General features: G+C 41.7%; 1 protein-coding gene across 1 annotated transcript; it reads right to left on the reverse strand.

Moving 5' to 3' along the window:
- Positions 1-12,500: 12,500 nt before the first annotated feature.
- Positions 12,501-12,939, reverse strand: LOC113837464 (eukaryotic translation initiation factor 1-like). The gene has a single exon (XM_035449601.1). It carries the CDS (start codon positions 12,937-12,939, stop codon positions 12,538-12,540), a length of 402 nt encoding a protein of 133 aa, XP_035305492.1. The 3' UTR covers positions 12,501-12,537.
- Positions 12,940-14,725: the final 1,786 nt, after the last annotated feature.

A 14,725-nucleotide genomic window follows, 5' to 3' on the forward strand; every position in this document is an offset into this window, starting at 1 on the left:
GCAGCAAATTTGCTTAAGTTTGTAGTAAATGTTTGCCAGACATTTGAATGTGGCTTTATTTGGGAACTATTTTTACAGATGTAATTCATAATTTCCAGAGATGATGATCTTAAATCACAATGTACTCTACACCAAACAACTGTCCTCATGACAGAAGAAAACTGAAAAGGAACAGGGACAAAATGATGATAACCCCCAAGGTAGTCTTACTGAAACCTCCACTAGACAAGAAAAGCCCTGAACTACCCACAACCACCAGAAACTTGGAGAAAGGGATAGAACATTTTCCTTCAAAGCAATAGTTCTCAACCTTTATAATGCTGAGAGTCTTTAAAAAGAAGTTCCTCATATTGTGGTGAACCCAAACCATAAAATTATTTTAGTTGCTACTTCATAACCGTAATTTTGCTACTGTTATGAATCATTATGTTAACATCTGTGTTTTTCAATGGTTTTAGGTGACCCCTGTGGTTGAGACCCATAGGCTGAGAACCATTGCATCAAAGTTTCTAGTGGGTTGACCATGAGATACCTTGATTTGAGGACTTTCTAGCCTTCAAATTTGAGATAGAATAAGCTTCTTAAATCACCAAGTGTGTTTACTTTTTATGACATAAGTATTCATAAGAGCTGGGGAGTACTAAAGTTAAAACCAGAACCCAGAATCTCCATGAAAATTTGTTGAAATACCCCCCCCAAAAAAAAAAAACTTCAGTAATTGAACGGAAATCTTCTGAATCCTCCTGGTAGGAAGAAGAAAACACACTATAAAACAAGAAGCCCATTAAGGTATCTTTTCTGGAATCTGAAATAGGATTGGAACTTGGGGACTTTCTGGATCTGAGGCCTGTTCAACAGGAGTGAGTTCATGCTTGGTATTGTATATTCAGTGGAAAACCCGTGCATATGAGGAGGTCGTAGGCCCTGGAAGAAAATCTGTGGTTGTGTTTCTAAGAGTTATTCATGTCAAACTGCCTTCTAAATATTTGTGTTTCGACCTATAGATTGGACTTCTCCCATCTTGGTGAGAGAGGTTTCTTTTTGCTATAGATAGTGAATAATGGTTTGATTCATCATTGGCCTGAGTGCTCAGCAGTAGATGGAGCATCTAGATCAACCTTTATGCTATGCATGAAACTCTTGCTCATGATGAAGGAGGAGGCGAAAAAGCAGAGGGCGGAGAGGAGTGCCGTGAAGTAGTGTCTTGTGTGCATGGCGTGGCCTTTGCACACAGGAACTTTCAGCAGGTGTGAACGCTTGAATAAGGTCACACCAGCCAGAATTCCAACACACACTGGGGGCTGGTATCTGGAGTCCTACCTCTAACTGAGAAGCCACTGACAGCTGCTGATGACTGTTAGAGAATAGAGAGTCACTTTTCTTTGAGGGTGTGGCTACTGGTAGGCTGCCCATGCCTCTAGAAGATGACCCCATATCTATGAGCATGGAAGAAGAGTTAATTGGACTCATGAGGTTATTAAATTTTTTAAAAGAACTTTTCTCGTCTGATGCTCCCTCCAAGAACTAAAGACCGTATAACAAAAATTGTAAGACCAGACATGAGAAGCCCTCATTTGAGTTGTTGGATAGGGCTGTCTAAGAGACTCCCAAAACATACAGCCTATTTCTGTTGCCTTTGGTTACTCCACAGAAATGAAAGTTGAGTCCCTAATGCTGAACTTCAGAAACAAGACCCAGAGACAGCTGAGCTGGAGCTGGAGCTGGAGGTCCTCTCCCTGAGGACTAGGTTTCATGATACCAAAAGTTACCATAAAAGCTTCTGAAGGAAAACGTCAATCAACAATCCTACCCAGCTACGACACCACAACAGTGACCAGCATGACACAATACCGAAGGGTGCAGTAGTGGCACACACACCTTGTTGGTAACCAACAGCTCTCTCATTGTGTTTAATCCCTGCCTCACAAGAGGGAAATAATACCTGGCACCAGAAACTTAGCTAACTACTCATTGCTAATGAGGTCATACTTGTTGGAGGAACATGTACAACTAATTTGCTAGCCTAGTATAACCCCTAACAACTATCTATAAATATCGGTCCTTATACCCATAGATGAGTTGTAGGAGTCACCGCTTATCATGGAAACCTGTCTTTGCAAGAGACAGAGACCACCACAGGGAGGAGGAGCAGTGAATATAATCAAACCATACTATATGCCTGTATGAAATAGTCAGAGTCAACATGTAGAAGAGTCTACAACCTTATGTATGGCCACTTTCTCTGATATGCTAGCGCAACAGCATTGATGTGGCAGAATATTCCATTGAGAGCTTTTAAAGCTCATCTAACCTAGTTTGACGAGGCAACCAGAAAATTGGTTGGTTCAAGAAACAAGGCTGTAGTTCATTATTAAATAGTCTCTGGCTCTTGCTGGGAGCATTGTCAGAGCAAGTAACACATTTTCATGTAAGGTGTGTGTGTGTGTAGGAAAAGAGATGCAAACATACATATATTTGTATGTACAAATACATAGGCATTGCTCATTAGAGGGAGAACTAACTTCTCCCAGGAATGAGCCCCAAAATGGATACCCAGTACAGAGAGGTCAGCTCTAAAATTATATATATATATATATATATAATTTGAGAAGTGGGGAAGGCTATGGGAGGAGTTGGGGGAGGAGACATGAGAACGGTTGGAGGGCAGTGCCAACAATGTAGAAAGTGATATAATTATATTTTAATTTTAAATTTGTAGTTAAGAATATAAAGAAAAAGAGACAGGTCTGTGGCACACCAAGTTTAAGTGATATAAACTCCCCTGACAACATGTATTTTGTGAGACATTGGGACCATTACATAGTCTCCTGGTGAAAAGATAAGGCAGGATTCTTGATGAAGATGGAGTTGGGGTGTATTACAGAACCCTTGTATAGGCCCTTGAAGTAAATACAACTTGGTTTGGAAAAATTGCTAAATGAATGGATGTGGCATTTACATCACATCCATGTTGCAAAGAGTAAACTTCACAGCCAATTCCTACACATAACTCTTTCTTCGTGGAAGATTTTATTAATGGCCTTTCATGGATGTCTGAGAAAGACCATGTGTGACCTCCTAGGAATATTTGAACAATATATTAAGTATCTGAGTGTGTGTCCACAACTTTAAAAACATTATAAAAGAACCACATCACGCACATAGCAGAAACCACAGCCCTTCGTGAAATGAAAAGCATCTTCTAGCTCTGACAGCCTGTAATCCACTTACTTTACCACTGAGTATTATAGGAATCTCTTTGATTCTTAGTATCAAATTATCAGAGAGGTAAATAGAAATTAAAGCCTTCTGTTCTCAAACTCTTGATTGAAGAACATCAAGACATATTCTGAGGCCATATTGTACATTTCTACTACAGTCCCCAAAACTCATTTCCTGGAGCTGATCCTTGACCTCCGTGCTCATGAGTTTTCAAGAGATTATGACTGACCAGGTTTACACTGAGGAGAGCTGAGTTGGATTATAAGTATTAACCCTCTAATTAAATAACACAGCTCAGGGCATACTGTAAGTGTTGTTACCACACAGATACTGAGAGCTTGCAGATCCAGGGATCAGACAGCTCAGTAGAAACGTGATAATGGCAGGGGTCTCAAGGGACATCTTGAGTTTCATCCTCTAACTACAAATGTGTGCCTAGGTTGCTGAGTGATGGCTGTCACAGCATTGTTTAAAAGGGGCCAGAGTTCATAACAAGCTATTCACCCTAGGCAGGCTCTGACAAGAAAGATAGAGCAGGCAGAGCAGCAGCTTCACTTTTGGATGGGTAGGAAGCAGAGGGAAGCCACAACAGGAAGTGATGAGGACAAGACGCAGTGCTCAAGGACATGAACTACTTGGCCCCACTCTTCTGAGTCATCCACTTCTTCCATGCATGCAAGGTGTCCCCTGACTTCTCAAAACCTACCAAGTTTTAAATCCATCAAGGAGCTAAGTCACTGGATAGGTCAGAGCCATTATGACATTGTCACCTCTGGAAATGCTCCCAAAGATACATCTAGAGGCGAGGTGTGCTTTACTAATATCTTAGGCATGAGATTTTAGTGTTGACAATTGTTGGGACCTTTTTGGGGTCTGCTGATCAGCTGACCATCTCCTGACTAGGTATTTACTTCCTTGTTCCCCTCCTTCTGACAAGGTCTGTATGCAAGAATGCAAACTATCCCTATTGTGTGTGTGTGTGGGGGGGTCAGGACATGAACCTCTGAACTGAGTAAATTTCAAATGTGTCTGCTATCTGGTATATAAGTCTCCTCTCCTTTGAAATAAACGGCATTCTCCTTGCAAGAATGACCACCTGTCTTGTCTTTATTCAATCCTTAGATTTCCTCGCCCAAACCTGTGAGAAGCATTGTAACACAGGCATTACAGACAATAAATATTAAATATCACATAGCTTCAAACACCAATATATGTTCTCATTGCCAGCAGGAGATACAAGGGCATGAATCAGTCAACACAACAGATTTTTTTTTTTATGAGTCATGTCTAAAAATGTCACTGCCTTTGCTGTTTATATTAAATACTCAGAACCAAGGTATGGGGCAACACATAACAACACAAGAGGCTGATGTAAAAGACTTAGGTGACCGTGACAGATGACAAGTGTGAATTTTGGTAAGATGATTGGCATAGATGCCCTAGGCAGCCGCATTTAAGATGAGTTCTGTGGACAAGTCTGAGTTACAATAGTAGCAAATCAGGGTTTACAGTGATTATACACATCTCAAACATTCAGCAAGACTGAACAAATTATACAACAATCCTACCTACCAAGGACTCCTGCCTCCTCTGAAATCATTTTATTTATAAATGTTCTCAAAATACATTGCAAATAAAGAAGAAAAATAAAGACTCCAAATAAATGACAGTTTGGCTATAGTTTTCCTTTTTTCCCCCATCTATGGAATACATGGAGGGTAAGCTTTCTAAAACTGTGAATCAAACCAAGTTTCAGAAACATGTGTGCTTCTTTCACAGTCAGACAAAATAACTGAACTTAATGCTTCAATATGGATCCATCCAATAATGCACAAATAACGCAAAACCATGTAAGGCAAAGAAAAAAGAGTGAGACATGACGGGCGTTGGTGGCACACACCTTTAGTCCCAGCACTTGGGAGGCAGAGTCAGGTGGATCTCTGTGAGTTTAAGGCCAGCCTGGTCTACAGAGTGAGTTCCAGGACAACCTCTAAAGCAATACAGAGAAACCCTGTCTCGAAAAACCAAAAAAGAAAAAAAAGAAAAAAAAGAATTAGACATTAGGGACATACACCTCGCTGCAAAAATGGAAACAGAGGAGAGGGGAATAAAAGGAGAAACTGTAGAAGGTCACTCTGGTCCCTGGGGATGATGAGAAAATGTCTGAGGAATGAGGTCTCAGAGTTGCAACCAGGACCAAATGAGGAAACTGGGATCGTGGTGAGGCTAGTGGAGGAGCTATATTCCCAGAAGAAAAACTTGAGTTGAGAGGGAAGGAAGGGAAGTTGCTAAGGCCAAAGAGAATGTGCGGCCTCTGCTAGACCTCTCCAAAGAAGACAATGAATAAATGAATGCTGCAGCCACTCAGGAAATCAGTATGGAGACGCCTCAAAAAACTAAAAACAAACCTACCGTATGACGTCGCAGGATTCTGCAAACACCACAGCCAGCCGAGTGTCAATCTGTGTGAAGCCAGAAGGAAGTCTGGTTCAACACGAGTCAGTAGCCTATGTGGCTTCAAACTTCAAGAGTCTGACACTGGGCAGTTCATTTCAGGCATATTTAAGTACAACACAATTTTTTGGGAGGAGATTGTGGTGTAGCACAATCACGTATGCACAATAAAGCTTAATAATTTACATGGAAATCATTCTCAAAGTACTTGTCACTTCTGATGTGAAGCTGGGTTCTATAGACAGACTACGTATATCACCTTAAGGGCCTGGGGGAGGATCTGGCATGGGCTTTCTCATACACATATGCCACAGAGGTCACCTAGGCTATTATCCACCTCTGGCCCTGTTTGTAGGAGTCTGGGAGAGCCAGGTGTGACCTGGTACTATAGATAGCACAGGGGTCACCTAGGCTATTAACCACACTCATCCCCAGCCTTCTGGATGGAAAATAGGCCATGCATCTTTTTCTTTGAAGAAACAACACTGTGTGTTATTAACATCCCTGGTTTCCCTAGTGCTTATCTGTGAGCATAAGGACCTCATGTCCTCTACAATATGACCCTGCTATAAACTCCTTGGCCTATGCCCAGAGGACCTGATATCATACTCCACAGATAACTGGCTCAGCACTGCTTCTGCCATTATTTCATAGTACCCAGAAAATGTAAACAACCCAAGTAGTGCAAATGACTCCCAAGACAATATAGACTATCTGTGAAGCCTTTGGATGCCTCTCAGGGGTTGACCATGGTCCCCATTGCTGAAGACACCACGCACTTAGGGCATAGAACACAGGTGATTTGACCCAATTCTGACTTGTAGGACTCTTTCCTGTAGTCTAGACTCCATGGGACCAGAAAATGCTATGTGAGCTAACAAGGGAATAAGACAACTAAACAATCCTACCACAACACCTATGAACCCTGACAATTACCAGCATGCAAAATAGGCATAAGGGTACAAAAAGAAGCATTCATAAACCTGTGGTAACCAACAGCTGTCTATTTGAACTTAAGGCTCACTCTACAGGAGGGAAGTCATGCTTGGTACTGGAAACTTAGACCCAGAACGAGAGAAGTCTCAGACTTTAGAGAAGACTCAACTACCATCATTTTTCTAGACTAGCGTAACTCCTAAATACATTCTGTGTCTTATCCTTATACCCACAGCTACCTGTAGCTACCAGCCCTTACCAAAGCTTCTCTTTATAGCACCTGGACACCCTCACAGAAAACTACAACTGGACACCATGTAGAGATCAAGAGATTGTAAGATTCCAGCCTCAACAGATACATCTACATCCCAGCATCTAGACATAAGTTTCTTTACTTCCCGAGTCCCTAAGTCTTCTCCACTCTCCCAATTCTGAGAAAACCAATATCTCAGTCTTTCTTGAGACACACTTGGTTGTGGCAAACTGGGACTCTTACACCTCTGTCTCTTCCGAAGACACACTTGGTTAAGGAGGACTCGGGATTGGGGTGTATTTCAAAGCAATGTTTCCTCCCAGAAAGAGGCATCAGGAGCCTCAATGACAGAGAACAAGGGGGCATCTGACTTTCTGGGTCTGGATTACCTCACTCGATGTGATCTTTCATAATTCTGTCCATCTACATTTACATGCAAATTTCATGATTTCATTTTTCTGTATAGCTGAATAGCATCTCATAGTGTGTATGTACCACATAAGACCCACACTCAACAAGAAGAAAATCATGTCTGGTACTGGAAATGCATCCAAGTACCCAGGACTAATTAACTCACGGATCTTGGAGGAGAATCTACAGCAGCCACTTTACTAAACTAGCAGAGTCCCAACTACATTCTAAATGCTGGTCCTCATGCTCACAGGTAAGTGTAGTTCTCACCCATGACCAAAGAAACATCTTTTGTGTGCCATCAGTTCTAATAGGACTTAATAAGACAAACCTGGGGTCAGGTATTGGGGTAAATGCTGAAAGGTCGGAGCAGCCATAAGGGACCTCTACTGAATCCTCAGACCAAAGGGGCGATCCTGTTCCTATGAATCCTCAAACTGAATGCAACGAGCTCCTGTCTCCTCCTGCCTTATATTCCTCTCTCTGACCAGCCTTTTCACTCCTGTCCCCTCTTCCCTAGTGCTGGGATTGAGGGTGTGAGCCACCACCGCCTGACTCTGTTTCTCTTTAAGACTGAATCAACCTCCTGGAAACCAGGCTGGCCTTGAACTCACAAAGAACTGCCTGCCTTTGCCTCTCAAGTGCTAGGATTAAAGGTGTGCACCACCATTGCTTGGTATCTATGGCTAACTAGTGGCTAACTCCTAACTCTGATCTTCAGGCAAGCTATTTTTTTGTTAGATCACAAACAAAATGTCACCAAACTTTTGCAACAGACAGAAACCATAGAAAAAACCCACAACTAATCAAAATGCAGAGTTGTGGAGCCCAGTACCAGTGGATGCTTCTACAATGCTATTCTATGCCTAAAGCTCAGGCAACATTGTGGAAGAGAAGGAGAGACTATGAGAGTCTGAGAATCTGGGGGTTCTCTGTGAGATTATGTCCCCCTACTAATGTCAGAGGCTACACCCATAAAGCTCCACCGATATGACTGTCCAAACATGAGCTAAACAAGGACCATAAGAATAGACATACTTACGAGGTGGGGGAGGGGGAACCCAGGAAGGCCTCAACCCTACAGACAACTAAGGAATGCTGAGAACAGGAGAAATAGTGTTCCCAGGGAAGAGCTCACCAAGAGTTATCTGCTCCCAAATGGTCAGCCTGGAAATACACATACAAGATGTATTATGCAGATTGGGAATGTTCTATTTATATATTCAGGAATATATACATAGAGAGACATATGTAGGCATGTATGTATGTGTGTTGTGTGTAAACAACAACAATTAATGGGGGGGGGAAGGCCATGAATTTGAAAGAGAGCACAAGCAGTTTATGGGAGGGCTTCAAAGCGGGAAATAATTACACAAAAGACGCATCAGGAAATTCCCCCAATGTTCACCGAGATTCTATGGCGAGTTCTAACCTCCCAGGTTTGAACACACAGTCTCCAGCAACTCATCAGTGTTCTGGCTCAGGCACCATCACAGTGGATCCTGCAGAGGAGACTGCTGGTGGTTTCAGCTTAGTGTGCTGTCATTCTCTGTAAAACGTCTGTCTTTCCAGTTGTGCAGTCAGCAATTTGCCCTGCAGCCTTACTTCTCCTATGGAAATAGGAACAGTTCGTTTGCTTCTGCTGTCCAGATGGAATGCTTACTTTACTTCCAAGCTGCTTATTCACCATACTCGGAAAGAAAATGCATTTTAAATATTTTAGGATAAAATGCACCAAGTGTTAGAGACGGAAAAAGAAAAAAAACAAGAGTCAGAGTTGTCATAAGGACAACCTGAATTTGAGTCCAACCTGCGCCAGCACTAGTTGAGCCTTAATGTCCTTTTTATCTGCACTTTTCATTGGAAAATGGGAATTCTCCTGACTAATTCAATCGCCCAGAAGAGCTCGGTGCTTTTAAATACTCCATAGGCCAAAATTATTGGTTTTACTGGTAATCAACCAGTTATTTATTTCATTCAAAGAGAACACAGTTGGATTAACTCGAAGGCAAGTAAGAGCAGTGCCTCTGTTGAGGACCCTTCAACATTGTAAAACCATTTAAATAAGAACTCCAGTGTGTTTCCACATGGCTAACAAGGCCTTTGGGGGGGGGGAGACACAATAAATAAAATAAATGAAAACAAAGTTGCTCTGGTTGAAGTAGTTGCTATGGGACAGAAGTCAGGATATTTCCCCCTCTTTATCTTTCATGGCAGCTTTAATAGAAAAGCTCTACAGAAGCTAGGAGGTGACAGCACACTTTGAATATCACTCTGTAAGAGACTTTGCAATCTGGGTCATTCACCACTGAAATCTGAGATTTTGACTCTGTGGTCTGGAGATGGAGGAATTCTCAGTAAGACAGTTGCTGTTCTGGGCTCGGTTTTCCCCTGTGGACAAAAGCTGCTCCCTGTGTGCCAACCCCACAGCCTAACTTGCTCTGGCGTGATAACTCACTATGTTATTAAATTAGATAATATATCTCTCCCAACTTTGCTTTCTGTTTAAACTTTTGCCTAATTAGTTTGTCGGCACTTTTGTATAAATATTCAAACCAGATGGCCAAATTGTATGAAGAGCTGATTTGGATTCTGAATGGGATTGTTTGAGACTCAGAATCAACTCAGGAATAATTGGCATTACTACTGGAAATGAACCTTCTAATCCATAAACACAGCGTGTTGCTCCATTTATTTGATTCTTCGTTAAATATTTTGTCATTCTCAGTACACATGTTGCTCGTCTTTTGCAAAATTTGTCCCTACACATTTTCCACTTTTGACAATATTTTAGATGACATGCTTTGATTTTGTTTTAACTTTTAATTAACTGTTGCTATTACACAAAGATATAATTGATTTCTCTGTAATTAAGACTTCATTTAAGTCTTGATAAACTAATGAAACACTTTAGAAGATTTTCTTTGTGTTGTGTGTGTGGGGGGAGTCTTTATTTGTGGGTTCATGTTTGCATGTTTTTGTGTTTGTATAATTTGTGTGTGTGTGTATAGAGCTCTTAAAAATTTTGTGCGACTGAACAAATCAGATGCAAATAGAGACAATTTTATTCCTTCATTTCAACATTTTATAATGTTTTAAAAACTCTTATACTTGTTAGGACTTCTAAACCAACCAAATAGAAACATTGACAGTGAATACCTTGCTTCACCTACCTCTTGGGTTAAACATCGAGTTTCTTGCTATTAATGAAAAGTTAATTTCAAGTTTTAATGGATTTTCTTTATGGATTCTTTTTATGCCATTCAATTTTTTTCTCTTTCACTTACCAAAGGATATTGTGAATGTGGTTTAACTTTGACGTTTTTTAAAAATTTTTGCATGCCATGAGTTGATTATTATTAAGGGGTTGTTTTGTGTTCTGCTGTTACTTGATAAATCTGGTAAAATGCATGGGCTATCAAATAAAATGTGCATATGACTACATTTCATTTTAATAATGCAATTATCACAACAGCTTTTCCATGCCTGTAGTGGGATATTTGTACACTGTGTGAAGATATGTTGCTGTTATTGGTGTAATAAAAAGATGAGTGGCCAACAGCTAGGCAGGAGGGTATAGACAGTACTTGCTTGCGGATCTTTGTATAATTCCCTAGTTCCTATTTCTCTTTAAACCTGTAGTGGCTCCCTCTATTAGGTTTCTCTTTTCTTGCTCTCCTCTATTCATCTCCTGACTCTATCTTCCTGATCCATCATATTTTCCTCTCCTCTCCTCTTCTTCCCTCTTCCTTCTCCTATCTCACGCCCACCTCCCCCCCAGTGCTCACAATTTGTTCAAGAGCTCTTGACCCTTTTACCTTCACCTGAGGACCATGTATGTCTCTCTTAGGGTCCTCCTTGTTTCCTAGCTTCTCTGGAGGTGTGGATTGTAGGCTGATAATCCTTTGCTCTGTGTCTAATATCCATATATGAGTGAGGACATACCATGTTTGTCTTTCTGTGACTGGGTTGCCTCACTTAGGATGTTTTTTTTTTTTCTAGTTCCATCCATTTGCCTGTGAATTTCAAGATTTCATTGTTTTGTTTTGTTTTTCCACTGAGTAGTACTTCATTATGTAAATGTACCACATTTTTTTATCCATTCTTCAGTTGAGGGACATCTAGGTTGCTTCCAGGTTCTGGCTATTACAAATAGTGCTTCTATGAGCACAGTTGAACGGATGTCCTTGTTGCATGAGTGTGCATCATTTGGGTATATGCCTAAGAGTGGAATTGATGGATCTTGAGGTAGACTGATTCCCGTTTTCTGGAGAAACTGATTTCCACAGTGGCTGTACAACTTTGCACTCCCGCCAGCAATGGAGGAGTGTTCCCCTTTCTCCACATCCTCTCCAAAACAACCCTGTACAATAAAGGAACTTCTGGACGAATCACCATCCCTGACTCCAAGCTCTATTATAGAGCTACAGTAATAAAAACAGCTTTGGTATTGGCACAAAAAAGACGGGTAGACCAATGGAATAGAATTGAAGACCCAGATATAAACCCACACACCTGCAAACACCTGATTTTTTTCTTAGAACAAGTTTTATTTGAGTAAGTGTTTAAATATATCACATAACATTAAAACTGAAAGGGGAAACAAAAAACCAGTTTGTTCCTTCTCATGGCACTGGGCAGGTGCTACCAGTGAGTTGAAACCTCTACAGGTAGCCACATGACTGATCCGTCGTTTGGTATTGTTCCCTTGTCATAAGTTTAGTTGACACTAGGCTGGCCTCACTCTTCAGTTGTTTTGACATCCCTTGGCTAGGGTTATCTGGCTAAAAAGATTAACCCGGTGGCCAGCTAGATGTCCATGACCTCCGTGGAAAGGTGGCCCTTTCTGAATTCTGCCAGACTCCCTCTGCTGTGTGGTGTTACCCATTCTCTTGTTCATCTGGTGAAATTCTCCTAGAGTAGGGAACTCTGCAGAGGGAGAGCTGAGTGGCTTCTGGGTAGACATAGCCTATAAACTTGGGGATATGTGCTTGGCTGAAACATTGTTATTGCTTTGTTTCAAGCTGGACACTGCCAGGGCTTATGGCTTGACCTGTTTAAATGAGTGACTTCAAGACTAGACAGCGTGGCTCCTTTCAGTTTATTGCATGAAGGATTTACACTAGTCCAAGTTAAAAGCTGACCCCCAAATGGTTACATTATGCAAGCTGTAGGGTTTTTAAACTTGTGACAAGGGACAAGAGAGAAATTCTACTCATTGCAAGGAAATCCTCACTTAAGCTTCAGAGAGTCACAAGCTCTTAAAACCCATGAACCTTCAGCTGGTGGTCCTTAGCCAGTCCAATCTCTATCAGGAACTGGCATGTGTTCTTGCTCTGGTCACCCTGTAGCTGAATTACTTCTCCATATTCTGGATGCTCAATTACAGCACCATTGCAGGCAAATTTCTTCTTAAACGCCTTCACTAGTTTCTTTTTATCGTAATCATCAGTGATCCCTTGGACAGTGGTAAGGGTATTTCTGCCTTTTCTCTGTTGAATTCTTATATGCACATAGTCCTCAGTGCCAGCAGGAAGCAGGTCATCACCCTTACTTTCATCAGCAAAGGAGATGAAAGAGTGGAGGTTCAGGACAGAGGGCAGGATAGGATTCCCTTTCCTCTGTGTAAACAGACTGCAGAAGGCAGATTTTGGAGAAGGCATGGCGGGGGGGGGGGGGGACGGAGAACGGGAATCGAGGGGGCTTAAGGGGGAAGCAGCTGAGTCTTAGGCGGCAGCTCAGTGACTGGGGCCGGAACACCTGATTTTTGACAAAGAAGATAAAACTATACAATGGAAGAAAGAAAGCATCTTCAACAAATGGTGCTGGCATAACTGGATTTGGACTTGGAGAAGATTGCAGATAGATCCATATCTATCACCATGCACAAAACTTAAGTCCAAATTGATCAAAGACCTCAACATAAATTCAGCCACACTGAACCTCTTAGCAGAGAAAATGGGAGGTCCCTTTGAACAAATTGGCACGGGAGACCACTTCCTGAACGTAACACTGGTAGCACAGACATTGAGGTCTACAATTGATAAATGGAACCTCCTGAAACTGAGAAGCTTCTGTAAGGCAAAGGACACAGTCAGCAAGACAAAATGGCAACCCACAGAATGTGAAAAGATATTCACCAACCCCACATCTGACTGGGGTTGACTTCCAAAATTTACAAAGAACTCAAGAAGCGAGTCACCAAAGCACCAAATAATTCAATTAAAACAGTGGGGTGCAGAACTGAATAGAGAATTCTCAATAGAGGAATCTAAAATGGCTGAAAGACACTTAAGAAAGTGCTCAACATCCTTAGCCATCAAGGAAATGCAACTCAAAACAACTCTGAGATACCATTTTACACCCGTCAGAATGGCTATAAACACCAATGACACTTTTTTTTTTTTTTTGAGGCCGTGTTTCTCTGTGGGAGGGTCCTGGCTGGCCTGAAACTCATTGAGATCTACCTGCCTCTGACTCCCCAGTGCTGTGGTTAAAGGCGTGTGCCACCACCACCCTACTAAACATTACCTCTAACTTGAGAGGTAGGTCAAAACTGCTTTAATTTTTAAGCATATTGTACTTCTCCTTTACATGTCTCGTTTTCTAGGTGTTAAAGGGCCTAAAAATGCAGACCTAGTCATTTTCTTAATTAGTGATCAATGGGGGAGGGTCCAGCCATTGTGGATGCTACTATCTCTAGGATAGTAGTCCTGGGTTTGTAAGAAAGCAGTATGAGCAAACCAGGGAAAACAAGCCAGTGAGCACCACTCCTCTATGGTCTCAGCATCAGCTCCTGCATCCAGGTTCCTGCCTTGTTGAGCTCCTGTCCTGACTTCCTTTGATGGTGAACAGCAATGTGAAAGTGTAAGCCAAATAAATACTTTCCTCCACAACTTGCTTTTTGGTCACGGTGTTTCGTTGCAGCAACAGAAACCCTAAGACAAATTGGTACCAGTGTAGTGGGTTATTACTGTGATAGACTTGACGGTGTTTGGGGGAGGATTGTGGAAGGACTTTGGGCTAGAAGAGTCATTGAATGTTAAGACCTCAATGGAATTTTCTCTGAGAGCATGAAGATAAGAATGTTGAGATGGAGACCTGGCTTCTGAAGTTTCAGGGGTAAAGTTTAAAGACAATTAGGGTTGTTGGATAATTTGATTTAAGATTCTGTCAGCTGGGGCTGAAGAATTGGCTTTGATTATCAAGATACCAGAAAAACTAAAGTGAAACCTTTGCTTTGCTATGGATAAGCTGAGAAACTGGGGGTGACTTTAGAGAGACCAGTATCACTGAGGTGAAATCTTCTTGGAAGTATTTCTCCGGAGATCAGTGCATGGAAGCTGTGGCCCAGAGGCAGTCAAGGTGGTAACACTCTCTAACCGCTGAACTTGAGAACATAAGAGTCACCCAGGTGGGGCTGGTTTTGAAGGCATGAAGGGGTCATGG

This window comes from Cricetulus griseus, chromosome 10, assembly GCF_003668045.3.
Source record: "Cricetulus griseus strain 17A/GY chromosome 10, alternate assembly CriGri-PICRH-1.0, whole genome shotgun sequence".
In the NCBI taxonomy this organism is placed as follows: Eukaryota; Metazoa; Chordata; class Mammalia; order Rodentia; family Cricetidae; genus Cricetulus; species Cricetulus griseus.

Coding starts and splice junctions, on each gene's coding strand:
- LOC113837464 (XM_035449601.1), bottom strand. CDS start 12,939: ATGCCTTCTCCAAAATCTGCCTTCTGCAGTCTGTTTACACAGAGGAAA.